General features: G+C 36.8%; 1 protein-coding gene across 1 annotated transcript in view; it reads right to left on the bottom strand.

Moving 5' to 3' along the window:
- Positions 1-16,382, bottom strand: part of LOC308567874 (ankyrin repeat domain-containing protein 26-like) — a gene marked incomplete at both ends in the record, with an annotated part of 38,194 nt that extends 21,812 nt beyond the window's left edge. Inside the window, 7 exons of the mRNA XM_081159961.1 lie at positions 836-1,017; positions 2,109-2,198; positions 6,520-6,649; positions 8,167-8,279; positions 11,993-12,145; positions 13,650-14,582; positions 15,459-16,382. Coding sequence (XP_081016087.1) covers positions 836-1,017; positions 2,109-2,198; positions 6,520-6,649; positions 8,167-8,279; positions 11,993-12,145; positions 13,650-14,582; positions 15,459-16,382 — 2,525 coding nt within the window. The remainder of the gene's footprint in view (positions 1-835; positions 1,018-2,108; positions 2,199-6,519; positions 6,650-8,166; positions 8,280-11,992; positions 12,146-13,649; positions 14,583-15,458) is intronic.
- Positions 16,383-16,588: the final 206 nt, after the last annotated feature.

Below are 16,588 nucleotides of genomic sequence, written 5' to 3'. Positions count from 1 at the left end.
AGAGGTTTTCTTAAATAATCCCTCAAAGACACTGTTCAAGCATTTGCTTTCACCACCCCTGTACAATACACTCATTACCTTGGAGATTTTAAACATTTCCCATGGACGCATAATTTAGAGCAACAACCTCTATGGGAACAAGACAGCCTCGCTGGGGATCAAAATGAACGAAAACAGCTCCAGAGGCCATCAGCTTGTAACACTGTTCCCAAGGCACCGGAGCTGGGAGCCGCCCTTTCTGTCTCCCCGCCCCCCCTCGGGGCTCCACCACATTCTTTTTAGCAACTGTGTCAATCATACCGCCCTTCACCCCTGCTCATCTTTCCCCATTTACCCTGCAGGCCTTTGAGCAGAAAAACTATAAAGGATAGTTTGTCTCCAGGTGCCCTCTAGTGATAATAACAAAGGTCACAGTGAAGAAAGTAAATTTACCCAGCGCCAGAATGTGCCCAGCACTTAACCCTTTCAGTTAAAGTTATTTTCCAAAAGTAGTTAAACTCATTAATATTTCTATTTAGGGTAATTACAACATGCAACTTTATAAAAATATCGCTGTCTAAATTATAAAGCTTCAAAAACAGCTTAAAGACTAGTACATCATGTAGGTTAACTTAGGAAAATATTAAGGGGGAAAAAATAAAATGGGGAAGATATGCAAACTGTCCTGGACAAACATTTGATAGACAAGTTCATTTACTAACATAATTTTCCAAACTTATACTACTTAGTTAGCTTCCATCCCTACTAATCTCATGAACCTGGCTTGATAAAAATTATGCTTTAGAAACTAATTATGAGGTAAATTTATTTTCTCTGATTTTGTGTTTTGACTTACTCGAGTAGTTGACGTGACAGTGACTTTGTACATTGGTTTTCTCTCTGGTGAAGTTGGTCATATTTTTCGAATTTGGAAAGTTCAGATTCCAGATCTTTCATTATGAGTTCTAGCTCCCTTATTAATGAAGCTTTAGTATTCTCTCTTAACTGCTGTAGATTTTCTTGAGGTAATGATTGCATCTGAAGCAAATAAGAAAGATACATTTTTAAAAAAGCATAATTTGAATAATTATATTTGTTTCCTTTAATTTTGAGTCAATAATTCACAGAGCAGCTTTTAACATGAAAGTAAGCTGGTTTGAAATATTAGGTTAACTAAATTAAATCTAAATTATAAAAAGAAAGTTAAATCTTTCTTTATTATTTAAATTTTATATTGTTAACACTATTGTAGATGTCCCCCGTTTTCTGCCCCTTTGCCGCCTCTAACCAGCCCCCACCCCCCTCCCGCCTTGGCCATCACCACAGTGTTGTCTGTGTCCATGGTCTATGCATAGATGTTCTTTAGCTAATCCCTTAACCTTCCTTTCTCCAGGCCCTCCGAACCCCCTCCCCTCTGACATCTGTCAGTCTGGTCCATGTATCCACGCCTCTGGTTCTATTTTGTTCGTCAGTTTATTTTGTTCATTAGATTCCACTTATTAGTAGCGTCATATGGCATTTGTCTTTCTCTGACTTCCTCATGTCACCTAGCCTAAAATCTTTCTTTTATTAGTACTCATGCATTCTGATAACTCAAAAAATAATAGAATCAATTTACATTTTTAAAAATCGAACAATAGAACTTATAATAGTATAATTTTTAAATCAACATTTTTACTTTTCTTCCTTATAGTCTTGTTTTACATCAATTGGTCTTAAAAATAAAATGATCCTCTAGTAAGAATCGTTCTGAATGGTCAATTTAGTGATAATAATGATGGAAATTAAAATACTGAAATGAGAAATATGCCACCTTCCTTCCTGAAATCTACAGAACAAATTGCTATTAAGGGAAGTGGAGAAAACACATACAATGTCTATGTCCAAAGTAAAATTTGCAGTGAAATGAAATAAAGCACATTAAAGATCAAGAAATTAACCTGTAACAACAGATGGGCTTGTTTTAATTTTTCATTTAAATGCTCTACTGTTTTCTCCCCAATCGTCTGTTCATGCTGTTCTGTTTCTGACATCTTCAGTTCCATTTTTTTTCTGAGCATTTTTGCTTTTTGTTTCCACTTCTGTTTTTTATCCTCTAGTTTTTCACATTTCTTTTGAATTGCTTTCACTGATGATAATGTCTGTTGACGTGTATTTTCTTCATCCAGATGTGCACATGCTGAAGATGCAGGTTCCTCTATTGCTATGAAATCATCAGTCTGCGTGAATGAAATAATATAGTTTGGTTATGAAGCTGTGGACTGAGAATAGTCTTAATTCAACACCAGTTAATTGTGACATTTTGAAATGAATTCAGTTGCAGTAAAATGTTATCCGTACTGTAGTACAGTCTTAGAATGTGGAACCTTGGATTACTCAGAATCAAGACCAAAGTTAAAACAACCAGGAGTCACAAACATATATTTGCTGTCATCATATTTGCCACACAGAGTCTGCAGTTGATTTTATACTCTTTTTTTCTCTGACTGTTTCATGTCTTTCCTCCACAAAATGACTCTATGGCACCTCTTAGGAGAAAGCCTCTTACCTCTTCCCCCATCTTAACTCTTCATAATTTTTGAAGAAGTGCAGGGATATCATTTTGAGGTATTTAGGACTGAGTCAACAAATGCATCCCAAAATAAGACTTTCAAAATGAGACTCTAATTAATGAATCTTCTAACTATGGATTCTAACGCCATAAGTCTTGTATTGAACTACAAATGGTTGATGCTCATTTGAATTGCATTCCAAGAAAAAATGATCCCATGGGTTGCGGAGAAATCACATCTCTCACTGTAAAAGTTTAAGCGAGATGAGCCCTAAAAAAGTAGGGCTTAAATCAATAGTGAAATATTGAACTTCTTTGTTACTTCCCACAAAATAAGGGACCATACTAAACAAAAAGAACAGCACCATCAACAACAAACCTGCTGGAATGTCAGTGATAAGGGCGTGGGAGGAAGAACCTCCTTAGAGATGATGATTGTTTGCTAAGACAAGGCGAGTGAGGCAGTTACTGAAACATGTCTACAACTCCTTTGCACTTCTCCATGAAGCAGTGCTGGCCTTAGTCACTGGTTTCTAGTGAATAGAATGTGGTGGACCTGCTGTGTGACTTCTGTGTCTGGTGACACAGCTCCCATCTCACTCTCTCGGGAAGTTCACCCTGAGACCCGGCCACCCTGTTGTGAAGGATGAAGCAGCCCAGGCCGCGTAGTCAGTCCTCGTCTTGGTGGCAGCTGAGTCTGCCCCAGCTAATGTCCCAGCCAAAAGCCTGCCACTGACAAACAGGTGAATGAATAGCCTTTACATGAGTCTAGTTCCCAGCTTCAAGTCACCCCAGCTGATGGCAAGTGGAAAAGAAATGAGCCGGCCTCACTGCAGATTTGCCAACAAAGTAAATGCTGTTTTAAGACACAGGCTTTAGGGGTGGCTTATTAAGCACCAATAAATAACTGGCACAGATACTGATATTAAAAATGGAGTGCTCACACACACATGTGGGGGAGTGCCTTTGAACAGGAGGTAGGTGGATCCAGAGATAATGTATAGAGGTGTGACAATGAAAACCAAAAGGGCCTCCAAGAAATAGTGAGTGGAGGCCTCATAGCCCTGAGGCGGCTGACAGCAAGCGCTTCTGGGCAAGTGAGCAAAATGACACTGAAACAAGGATGACGGGATTCTCCCTAGGAAGCCCTGAAAGTGAAATGCACTAGAAAGATGAGCTAAAGGAAGACTATTAAATGGCAGAGAACCAGAACTTACCGGGTTCCAATATCCATTTCCCATTTAGAGCTTCTCCCACATGTCCAATGGTCAAATAATGCTAAAATACACACATGGCTTCTGGGTAACATCAAATCCAGGGTGTTCCAGGAAAGCATGGTCTAAGGATGAAGCCAAGACTTATAAAACCCTTAAGACCTCAGAAAGACTTATGTGGTGCCTCAGATGCCTTTAAGGATTTCCAGAATGTGAGAGTTTTCAAGGCACTGTCCTACAACACCTCCAGGAAGCCCAAGGTGAAGAGCTTACCTTAAAACAGTGTGCGAGGGCGGCTTTTCTAATGGTATGAATGCAAATAAAATTCACAGGAAACTCAAAGCTTCTAAGAGAACTGTAGTAGCAAAACCTCTGCTTGCTCACTTGGACTAAAGGAGAACAAGACAGTGCACAATAAAAAGAGGCTTGTGGGCCTTAGACCTTCTACAGGGAGGAGGCGGGCTGAGAAAAGAGCTGTAAGCACAGGTCACCTCTTATGAAAAGGGCTCAGGGAGAAGAGCCAAGGGCCCTGGAGAAGCAGTGCATGGTTAGGACAAGTCTTCCTCTCCTCAGTGAGGAAATAGAGAACATTATGAAATCGCTTTAAATCTCAGTAGTAAAACCAATGCAGTGTCCTTCAGCACCATTTACATACAATTTCCTTCTACCTTACCTCAAGCTTGTTTGAAAGGGAAGGTAAGACCGACTCATCTTCATGTCACACCACAATGTTTCTCCATGAAAACAAATAGGCTTTACATTTTTGAGATTTCAAATTGAGACATTTCCAAAGAGGAGAGGGGACAAGCCAGGTGTGACCCTTCTCCTCCCTGGGCAGTGAAACCTGCCGGTGAGTCTATGAATTATGAGTTAATCACATGAAGTAGATGCCAAGGCAGCAGATCTGTTACAGGGTTTAATGGAAATGAAGCGAAGCGGGAGGCGCTGGGTTAGAGACTAAAGGTTGGAGAGTAAAAGGAATGGGTGTTATCTTTGTGAGCCTACTTTCCCCTCCTGTCAGAGTCAGCAAACACAAGCTGGCCACGGGCTTTATCAGGAAGCAAAATATCTCCACGAAAGGAGAGTTAAAAACATTCCACTACACTGACTTTTTATTATTACATAAAACACCTGGTAATATGCAAGATGACTGGGAAAGAGCACTCATAAAATTTGATTTGGGCTAGCAGAAGGACAGACTTATCAATCAATGAATTAGAAGGGAGAATCCAAAAATTAACCCGCACATTATGGCCAAGTGCTTTTTGACGAGGGAGCCAAACAGTTAAATCAGACATGAATAGTCTTTTTTAACAAATTGTGCTGGGACAACTGGATTTCCACATGCAAAAGAGTAAAATTAGATCTGTACCTCCTACCATACATAAAAATTAACTCAAAATGTAAAAGCTAAAACTATAAAACTCTTAGAAGAAAACATAGGTGTATGTCTTCATGACAGGATTTGGGTATTTTTTTTAGATATGAAACCAAAAGACAAAATTAGACTAACTGGACTTGGTCAAAATCAAAAACTTCTGTGCTTTAAAAGGCACCATCAAGAAAGTGAAAAGGGGAGCTACTGAATGGAAGAAATATTTGAAAATCCTTTATCTAATAAGGGGTTTGTATCTAGGATATATACAGAACTCTTACAATTCAATAATAAAAACACAATCCAATTGAAAATGGGTGAAGGGATTGAAGAGGCAGGTTTTCCAAGAAGATACACAGATGGATAGTCAGCATGTGAAAAGACGGTGGACATCACTAGTCATTAGAAAATCGCAAATCAAAACCACAATAAGATGCCACTTCACACCCACCAGGATGGCGACAGTCAAAAGACAGCCAATGGCAAATGTTGGCAAGAATGCAGAGAAACAGGAACCCTCATACATTGTGAATGAAAATGCAAAATGGTGTAAGCACTTTGGAAAAAAGTCTGGCAGTTTCTCAAAAGTTAAATATATGATCCAGCAGTCCCATTTATAAATATATTCCCAAAAGAATGAAAACTTGGATATGAATGCTCATAGCAGCATTATTAACAAAACCAAAAAGTGGAAACAACCCTAAAGGGCCATCAAATGATGAACAGATAAAAAAATGTAGTTGCTCCATGCAATGAAATGTTATTCAGCAATAAACAGAAACGCAGTACTGGTGATACATGTCACAAAATAGATGTTCCTTGAAAACATCATGCTAAATATAAAGGGCAGTCACAGAGGACCACATATTGTGTGATTCCACTGATATGAAATGTGCAGAATAGACAAAACTGGAGAGACTGAGCGGACAGTAGTGGTTCCTAGGGCTAGGAAGGGTGCGGAAGTGGAAACGGGCACAGGGTGGTTGCTAAAGGGCACAGGGTTACTTTTTACGGTGATGCAAATGTTCTAAAATGGATTGTGATGATGACTGTATAACTCTTGGAATATAGGAAAAACCACTGAATTGTACACTTTAAATGAGTGAACTGCATGGTATGTTCATTATATCTCAATAAAGTCATTGCCAAAAAAGATTTTAATTTCGTGCTGGTGCCTGGGGTCCAGTAATGGTATGCTTCTTGCCAGGGTTCAAGGCACAGAAGAATTAACAGTATGCCCTTTTTATAGAAAAGTGACAAAGAAAAAAGGCTGTCTTGTTCACTGATACCAAGTCTATACAATTAATAGAAAAATCTGTATTTCACTGCTCAAAGAATTGAATGATATGTATTTCCCCAAAGTGGGTGATTTTGGGGTCCGAAAACTAATTTACAATTACCTTCTCTTTTAACATATTAGTCTGAATTTCCATTTCAATTAGACTTGGTTTTAAATCTTCAGGAAAACTAAGATCCTCATTTTCATGTTCATTTAACTTCCTTTGTGTAATGTTTAAGAGTTCCTTAAATCTGCAGAAATGTACAAAATGAGTAAGTTCAATTCTTTAAGAGTAAATATTTGATAATTATTTGAACAGATACTATGTTCTATCATAAAAAATAAATAAATCTATAAATTATGATCCTCTCATTTGTACCAATCTAATACTGTTTGAAAGCATACTATCTAAATTATAAATATAAGGTGAAAAAAATTTATGGCATATGTGATACAGAGTTAATATTGAAACTATGCAGAGTTCTTATAATTAAGTTATTATTAATATTCATGTTAGTATGTCAATATAAAACATGAACCTATTATTAAATATCAACTATAAACCAGAGATCAGTATCCAAAGTGAAGAAGAAAAGCATAATTACAAGTGAATGTTTTGAAGAGACACAAAAATACCTTTTGGTACCTCCTGACGACAGTCTACAAGAAGAAAGGTCCCAACAAAAACATCAAGGAGCTCATTCGAAATAGAAAGAGAAGCAGGAGAGAAACATCTTTGAAGTCTGACTTGAAGGCAGAATTAGAAAGGGGCAGGGCTTTAGAAGAAGGGAAGTCAGAGAGAGCATGTGTAGCAGTCTCTTCGAGGCAGTTTAAGAAGATATCTTTGCTCGCACAACGTTAACAAAATGAAAGGGATACAAAGCAATGTAGAGAAAGACAGTGAAATGAGGGGAAAACACTGGTGAGGATCAGAGAACAAACTTAAGTGCTCGGCAAATAAACAGACAGGAAGCCATGTGGGGATTCCCAGACATTGGGGAAAATCCCATTATTTTTCACTAGTGGTAAAAACACGATTATACAACTTCTTTAAGTCATACAGACAGTTTTGTATGTGTGATATATTTTATAACTAAAAAAGGAGAAAGAAACATAAGCCAAATCAAGAGAATTTTTGATGTTGTTAAACAATGACACAGGGAGGCTTTTAGATATTAAACTATTTGAATGCTGAAGGGAAGCACACTCACGACTGAAATTAGGAAAGGTCACCAGAGAGCAAAGACATCTTGCAGAAGTAAAAATTCAAGGTAGACATGAAAAGTGCAGTTGACAGGATATGCAAAATGCATCCTCATTATTGTTTTAGGAACCACTAAAGAGTAAGTAGAGCCTGGCCAGGCGTGGCTCAGCGGTTGAGCATCGACCTAGGATCCAGGAGATCAGGGTTCGATTCCCAGTCAGGGCACATGCCCAGACTGCGGGCTCGATCCCCAGTCAGGGGCGTGCAGGAGGCAGCGGACCAATGACTCTCTCATCATAGACGTTTCTGTCTCTCTCTCTCCCCCTCCCTTCCTCTCTCTGAAATCAATAAACATGTATTTAAAGAAAAAAAAAAGTAGTATTTCGGCCCTCAAAGCAGTTTCAGATTGTGCTGTGAGTTTCTGAAGTAAATTTTTAAATAGGAAAATTTGTTTAATTATGAAAGTTACACATAGGAAATGAATTTCAATTTTGGTTTTAATAAAGTAAGTGGCAGTTAAATCTTAACTGAAGGTGGAAATGGTCTGAAATATTAAAACCTTACCTAGTGAACTCTTTCTCCAGTTCACCCATCTTCTTTAATCCTTCATGCAGGCAAGACTGCAGGAAGAATTTTAACTCAGCCCATTCCCTTATCTGTTTCTTTTCATGCTGAATCTGTGAAAAACACTTTTAAAGTGAATTATTTTTAAAAATCTAAACATTCACTCTTCTTTCTTAAAAATATGATTTCTCATGAGTTCATGAATAATATGTGTAAACAGGTTTATAAAACGTAGTAGACAGGTTTATAAAATCTAGTTTATAAACCTGGTGCTCATAAGGACAGATTTGAAAACTAATAACCTCTTACAGCAGCTTAAATTGACTTTAAAGTTTCACCATTTTTTGTCTGGAATTTAAATTGCGAAAATTTGCTAAAACAGAGGTTTTGACATATAAAATACCAAGTCTTTAAAAAAAACCAAAACTTTAAGAGAATGGCTATATTGACATTTTAGTTTCTAAAACTGTCCTAGAAACATTCCATTAATAATTCAACATATTCCAGGTTTTATTAAATCGAATCTTACAAGGATAATCTTTGAAAACTTCCCATGCAAATCTGATTTTAGGATGAGATGCTCTCGTTCTCTGTAAGCTTCTGCCGTAAGTTTCAATCTCTCCTTCTCTGTTAAACACTTTTCTCTTTAAACAAAGTTTGTCTTCTCTATATTGAATAAAATCATAGCTTTTACTTGATCCTTGTAGCTTTTCCCATCATCCTGCTCCCCACTTCCACTCAACGCTAGCATCTTTAACACAGGCTCACCCCCAGGCTCCTGCTCTCACCACGCCTCTCCTTTTATAGGAGAATCCACTCCAGCCCTGTAACTGCCCCAAGCACTTCCTGAGGCTCCTTTAGGCCCTGTGCTGCTTTACTTCCCACAGCTACTGGGAACAAGGACCACACCCCACCCTCTGGGCCTCCAACCCCAATTCATTTCTACATGATGGACAGTCCTCGACTCTTTCTATTCCTTTTTAGTTTAGTTTTACTCTTTATTTATTTTTTGTTTGTTTGGAACAAAGTGGTAGCATGTTTATTTGTCTTCACCCTGTTGAATGCCATGAGCTAGAGCTACACTGAAGTTGAGGGGAGATGTAACAAGTTTAAGAAACTCAATACCTGGTTTTATAATTCAATGGTCTTTGTTTATAGCAACACATTAAACTAAAGATATGGGCTAGAGACTGTATACTTAGCACATGAAAATCAGTATATAATCAATACAACAGAAATTATGAGGAATTCCTAAGAGACAGAAAGCTGACAGGCTCAAAGCTGATAGGCTCGAATCGCAGACACATGCACAAGAGGAGGGCTCTGAAGGAGGAACTGGGGGAGCTCAGTCAAGCAGCGGATAGACAGTGCTCACCTAAGACAATCTGTTTTTATTTAACCTTTTTTTATAGAAAATTTCTAACACAAACAAAAGAAGATAGAATATTATATTTACCCTCCAGAGGTTCATCACCCAGCTTCACACTTTTCTTTTTTATTACTTTTTGTTTTTTCTACCTCACTTCTTTTTTTTCTTTCCATCACCACGTATCCCATCTATGCCCCCTTCCACCTCCCCCAATCCCCTCACAGCCCTGCAATTGCCACCCTGTTGTCCCTGTCCATGAGTTTTCTCTAGCTTTTTTCTTTTCCGCTCCATCCCTACACCCCCCTCCAATACCACCAACACCATCAGTAGACAAGTACCATATGATTTCACTCATAGCTGGAATTTAATGAACTGAACTACCAAGCAAAACAGAGACAGACTTATAGATAGAGATCAGTCTATTCCTTTCCTAAAATTCAGAGTTCCTTAAATCTCAACACTTCAGACCAGATTCCCTCAACATTTCCAGCCCTGACCCCTTTGCTGAGTTCATCTGTACTTCTCTTCCTCCCTTCTAGCTCCTCATAGACAATACCCTCAACCACACACTCATAAACCATGATGTGATAGGTCACCTATGTAGATAGCTAATCTTGTACATTTTATGTTGATTCTTATTGGTGTTACTTTGAGTGTGCTAGTGTTCTGTTCTGATCTTGGGGGCACTTTCGTTAACCAGCATTCTCTGTCTTGCTTTTTCTCATAATGCAAGTGTTTTTCATGAGCATCAGATTATCAATTATTTGCCTTTAAAAAATAATAATAATTTCCTATTCCATAGAGACCGGACCTAGGGAAGACTTCTGACGTGCCTTTCACATACATACTCAACTATATTCTTTGAAGGCCTGAGAAAGCTAGAGCTATCTTCTTGCCAATTCAGACTCTTCACCTCAACACTGTGTTGATCAAATATCTGGGTTTCAATCCCAAGTCCATCAGTGATATAAAGTATTTAATTTTATTCTAACAATAGTTAAGCTCAAATATTTCCAACTTATATGACTATATCATATAATATCATATACTTATATCATATAATATATGTCACGGACAAATTTATACTTAGAAAGACAAGATTATCTCTTATGAGAAAAATTAAAACAATGTAAAATTAAGGCCTAAATTCTCTTGTACAGAAGAGATGACAAGTGCTTAAAAGGATGAGGTCAGTGAGAGTTCGAACAGTCAGAGATCACTTCATGGACAAGGAGAGATTGGGAGCCAGGTCCAGATAGATGTAGGAATAAGCAAGAGGAACAGAAACTGAAAAGTCAGAATGGACAGCATGAGTAACAGCAGAAAGATGCTGACATCAGCCCAGTTATCTCAGAGGATAAAGTCCAATGGCAAGGAAATAAAAACATGTTCACACAATGACTTGTACACTAATCTTCACAGTAGAATTATTAACAGCCAAAAAGTGAAAACAACACAAAGTGCCATCAACTGATGAATGGATAAATGGTTGAGCTACACAATGAAGTATTGTTCAGCAATAAAAAGAAATAAAATATTGATATGTGCTATAATGTGGGTGAACCTTTAAAACATTACATTAAGTGAAAGAAGCCCATCACAAAGGACTGCAACTTGTGTGCTTGCATATACATGAAATATCCAGAATAGACAAGTCAACAGAGAAAAAGTAGCCTGGTGGTAGCCTGGTGCAGGGTGAGATGAGAAGCTGGTAGACAGCTAAGAGATGTGGAGTTTGTTTTTGGAGTGATAAAAATATTCTATAATTGATTGAGATGATAGATGCACAACTCTCTGAATATGTTTAAAAGTATTGATTTGTACCATTTAAATGGGCAAATTATATGATATGTAAATTATATCAATACAGCTTTTGTCAAAAAAAATCCAATGGTTGATCTAGATTTAATTTTCTTAATTGTCTGACGATTTCCATGCTTTCATAATATTCTGAGAGGAAGTGAAGGATATGCCTACTTCAACCAGTTTGTATAATGACCGTCCCGTACAAGTTATTTCAAAATCTGTAAAATAAATACAGATTCTATATCTATTCACCAAAATGAAGGTAAGAACTAAAACAATTTTCTGGAACATTCCATTAAGCATTATCCTTTGATTTTATCTGGCTGCCTCATCATGATAATGGAGATATCACTAAAAATATTTTTTAGTTAAAAAAAAGAAAAAAAAAAGCCTCTTGACTTTTATGAAGAACACTGCATAATTCTCAACTTTCCTAAGGCTAAATATTATAAGAAAAACCATAAAATACAAATGGCAGGATAAAAGCCAGGGTTTAAGAAATAAGTGCACTATAAAGATAATAAAATTATAATAAATTAATTACAATAAAAATAGAAAAGAAAGCTAACCATGAAAAGTAGTACCCTAAAACACTTTATATTGTTTAACCAGCTGTAGATGAACTGATGACATGTTAAATTTCGTACATACTTGACTTCTGCTTTCATCTAATTCTTGCTTTAACTTCTTTTTCTCGTCTTCTAAATTCATACGAGAGGGTGATTCAACCTTCTGCAAAGCCTCTAACGTGGATAGTTTATTTTTGGTATCAGCCAGGTCTTGTTGAAGTTGTCTCACAATTGCCTAGTAAGATATTTCCGTTACTGGTTTTAGAAATCACATTTTAATTAAATTATGTTAATAATTATAACTTCACATACAGGATAGGGCTAAAGGTTACAGCTGTGAGTACATGAAACACAGTTTACTTTTGTATTGTTATTTACTAATTACTGCATTACTCTCCATAGGAACAACTGTAAACCTACTTCTGCCCACGCTGGATGTACTTAGAGTCACATATTATTAACATAATATGTAACTGGGAAATATCACCACATACATCAATTCGCCTTCTTTTCCTCATAATGGACAGATTCCTGTTTGCTTAATCAGGTTAAAGACACAGAAATGCAATCCTCCTGCCTAATCAGTATTAGGTTACTTAGACAGCTGATTCAGCCCCTCTCTCAAGCCCTGACCCTCTTCATGAATCTCAAAGCTTTACAATCTACTGACGTCCCAAAGAGAAATGGGTATGTAGGTGGATCAAGTGGTAGTAAGTTCAACATTGTGGAACATTTTTCTCTTTTTATTTTATTTTTTTAACCAGAGGCTTCAATGAACTTCAGAGCTCCTCATACATTCAATCCCTTGCTCAAATTCTTCCAATAGATTCCTATCATAATAGAAAGTGAAGTCATTCCAATGGCCTTCGAGGGTAACCCGGCCTTGCCCTCTCTCCCTGCTACACATAAATCCTGCCACCTGTCACTAGTCTGAAATGGAGATCCAATGTCAAATTAAGAAATCACAGAGAGTTACAATTCTCTCTGTATTGGACAAACATCTCCAAACGATAGTAATTAGGCCTTGCCATGAGAAACACGATCCAATCACTTGTAAAAATATTCAAAGAAAATTATAAATAGTAGTGGAAAGTATAAATTTGCTAAAACTCATCACATTTGTCCCAAATTACGATTTAATGAAAAGTAGATGCCTTTAAAAGAGCTGAGGGGTCTCATGAATATATTACTTGAGACTGAAATATTTCCAAATTTAATTCAAATTCAAAATAACATTATACCAACTAAAATGTACAAGAAGCCACTGAAGAAAAGGTACTATGAGATATACAGCATCTTCACTTCAGTTCATCTGGAAAATCTGAAATAGTGTCAAGATAATCCACTTAATTGAATCTTAATTTCAAAATACTCATTTTAGGTATGAACATTTCCATTTATCTGCTTCCTAAAGGAATTAAGATGTGGTGACAGAAAGATTAAAATTATTATTGTATCAGTATAAGACTAAATTTTAATATCAGTCTATATCTATTAACAATCTATGGCTTAACCTCTTAAAATTTCATAGGCAACAGAAAGTCTTTACTCAAAACAAAGCACCTCTCAGACCTAATGCTCAGTTGCTGGATACAATGTCTTTTAAGCTGATGGAGCAAACACATTTATAATCTATATATTTTTAATATTCAACTAGATTCACATTTAACCATCATCAAATATTACTCTGAATTTTTTTTTAGGAAATTGGAAAACTATTTATCTGTCTGGATACTTACATCTTTTTCTGCTTTATCATTTTCAAACTTAAATATTCTTTCTTTTAAATGATGCCATTCATTGGTTAACTCCTTCTTTCGGTCCTGTTCAGCATGAAATATTTTTCTCATCTCCTGAAGCTGATCTAGGATATTAACAACTGTCTTTTCTTCACTGTCAATTTTGCTGTGAGCATCATCCAGCTGCTGTCGAAGCAACATATTTTCACTTTGTAGTTGACATAACTTCTCCCTTAAGGATTCCTGCTCTGCAATGTATTTATTCACTTTACATTGTTCGCTTTGATACATGTGTTCAATTTCCGTCTTTTGGCCCTTTATTTTTCTTAGGTCTCTTTCTGCGCCTTCTAAAATCAAGGTCCTTTCTCTGAGAGCATCTCTTGTGTGATGAAGCTCAATTTCTAGGCTACTGAACTTACTTTCAGCTTTAGAAAGTTGTTGAGAAAGAATCTCATTGCTTTTCTTAAGGTCAGACATGTCAAAATTCATTTTGTCCTGGAAACAAAACCATTCATCTCTTATTCTCTGGAAAGCAAGTTGTAGGTCTTTCTTTGATGTCTGACATTGTTCACGATCCTGTAGAGCAGTAGCCAGTCTAGGTCGGTATGATTCAACTTCTGCTTCCAGTCTTTCTCTGTTTTGTTTTTCATTCTCCAGTTCAGAGTTGAGCATTGCATTCTGAGCTGTCAGAGCCTCAAGCTGTCCATTATATTGAAATATTGTTTTTGTTAATGTTTCCTCATTCAGTTTTATTGTCTTCTGAAGATGGTCATTCTTTTCTTTGGCAATTGCAATGTCCTTCAAACATTTCTTTTCCATTTCCCGGTTCTGATTTTTTACTGCATCTATTTCCATTCTTAGAGCAGCAATTTCATCCTGCAACTTGTGACTTTCAGGCAACAGGCTTTCTTCTCTTTCATACCTATCAGAAACCTAAGTAAAACAAAGGAGACTTGTAGCTAACACTCATTGAAATGACATATCATGATAGCCTCTGAAATTAAAGAATAACCTATATGTTTATATAAAATAAGCCTGAAATAAGTGACTATCCCTCTGGAAAAAAAATAGAGTTGGATCCAACCTCAAACTTGAGACAAGCATAAATACTCCAAAGTTCAAAAATTTAATAAGATGATGAATTTTTTAAAGTGAAAAAGAAATCACAAGAGAATTTTTAAGACTCTCAGAATTGGAAAGGGCTTTGTCTGAGTCACCACAGAATGAGAATGTATTATATAAAAGATTAATAACTCTACACTTAAAATTTGAGTTTACAGTCTAAACATATGGCTACTCCACAGTAAGAGTGTTCATCCTGCACATATTAAGATAGACTAAATTTCCTAAAATTCTTTTTTCCCCCCAAAATATCCCATAGATATTCTACTTTTCTAGTACTTTCAAAGTCAGCTATAAAAACTCCCTCTACTAATAACTGATAACCTAGGCTTTGTCCTAAGCACTTCTGCATCCATCAGTGAACTCATTAAGTTATCACAATCTAGAATGGAGAGGTGAAAAAGATAAGCAAGTTCAGGTTCTTCCCCAGGTGTGCAGACTCCACAGTTTGTGCTCTGGCACTGCCCACAGTTCTTCTCTAGTGTGAATACAAAAACACTAAAGAAGCCTCATCTATCAAAGTACAAATGGTGAATAGGATAAAATTTATAGAGCTCTTCTTAGAAAAGGCTGAAATTTTTTATTGTTACAATAACTTTTATTTCTTGTTCATGATGTTTAAAGTAGTAATAAATGTAAAATGGGGGGAAGTACACTAAACTACTTTACTAGGAATAAAATACTTACCAATAAGTTATCAGGTGAACTTCTACCTCTGTTTCTTAAAGCCAGGAGCTCTGCTTTCGATGTGTCCATGTTAAGCCTTTGTACATCTTGCTGTAATGCTTCATTTACACATCCTGTAGGTGTTCCGACACTATAGGGGTCAGAGGAACTCCATTCTATTTCAGATTCCATGCTTTTATAGTTACTAGCACTGCAATGATCTGCATATAATGGCTTCTGCAAGAAGTCTTGATTTGGCTTTGTTTCCTTATAAGTATTTGTAGCAGCATAAGTATTGTGCTTTTTTATTTGAATCATGTGTTTTTTTTCACTGTGGCTGGCAATCTGCAAATCAAGATGACTTTTTAGACCACTAGACTGAGGTGTATGTCTGACGCCTAATTTCCTATTAGTGGTATTTGGGTTCATATTTTTTGTCATCTGCATATCAAACTCTTGGTCTTCTTTCACTTTGGATGTAACTACTGGGTTCCTTACTTTGATATTTTCTGTATCACTACAAAAACGCTCTTCATTTTTGTTTAAAACATGTTCAGTGTCAGGTTTGTGATCATTTTCAGAGTGTAACTCCTTTTTGCTTAAACAAAGCTCAGAAGAAGATGACCAGGAAGAGTCCTCTGGGGGCCCAAGGCGTGAATGAGATGGAAACACATTTTTGAGGGTGGGTTCTCCCCCAGGAAATGTCTGGAATACTTCAGAGAGAGGCATTCCAAATGCATCTTTTCCCCCACAATCAAGTACTTTATTTGTCAGATTAGAAGGCATTTGTTTTACACTTCCTCCTTTTTTAGAGTTATGGAGGGGCCCTTCCTCAGGACACTCACTAGTGTCTTTTTCACAAAATTCATGACGCTTCTGCTTTAACTCATCACTGGTAAGTTGTAAATTCTTCCTCTGTTTGAATTTCCCATGTTTAACACACATTTCCTCATCCTTTTGCACAGAAGGATGTCCTGAATATGCAAATGTATACTCTCTGTCACATGCCCTATTTATTTCTGAGTCTTGAGACATTTTTTCCAGATGCAAAGTTGGAAGGTGAATTTGCTTGCTTTGGTTTTCTGCTGTCTTTGCTGTAGGAGCACACATTTTTGAAATAACTTCACCCTTAAGTAATCAAGTATGGACAA

Source organism: Miniopterus schreibersii (genome assembly GCF_964146895.1).
Source record: "Miniopterus schreibersii genome assembly, chromosome: 1".
Taxonomy (NCBI): domain Eukaryota; kingdom Metazoa; phylum Chordata; class Mammalia; order Chiroptera; family Miniopteridae; genus Miniopterus; species Miniopterus schreibersii.
The sequence above is the reverse complement of the archived record's forward strand: the minus strand, read 5'-3'. Positions and strand labels throughout refer to the sequence as shown.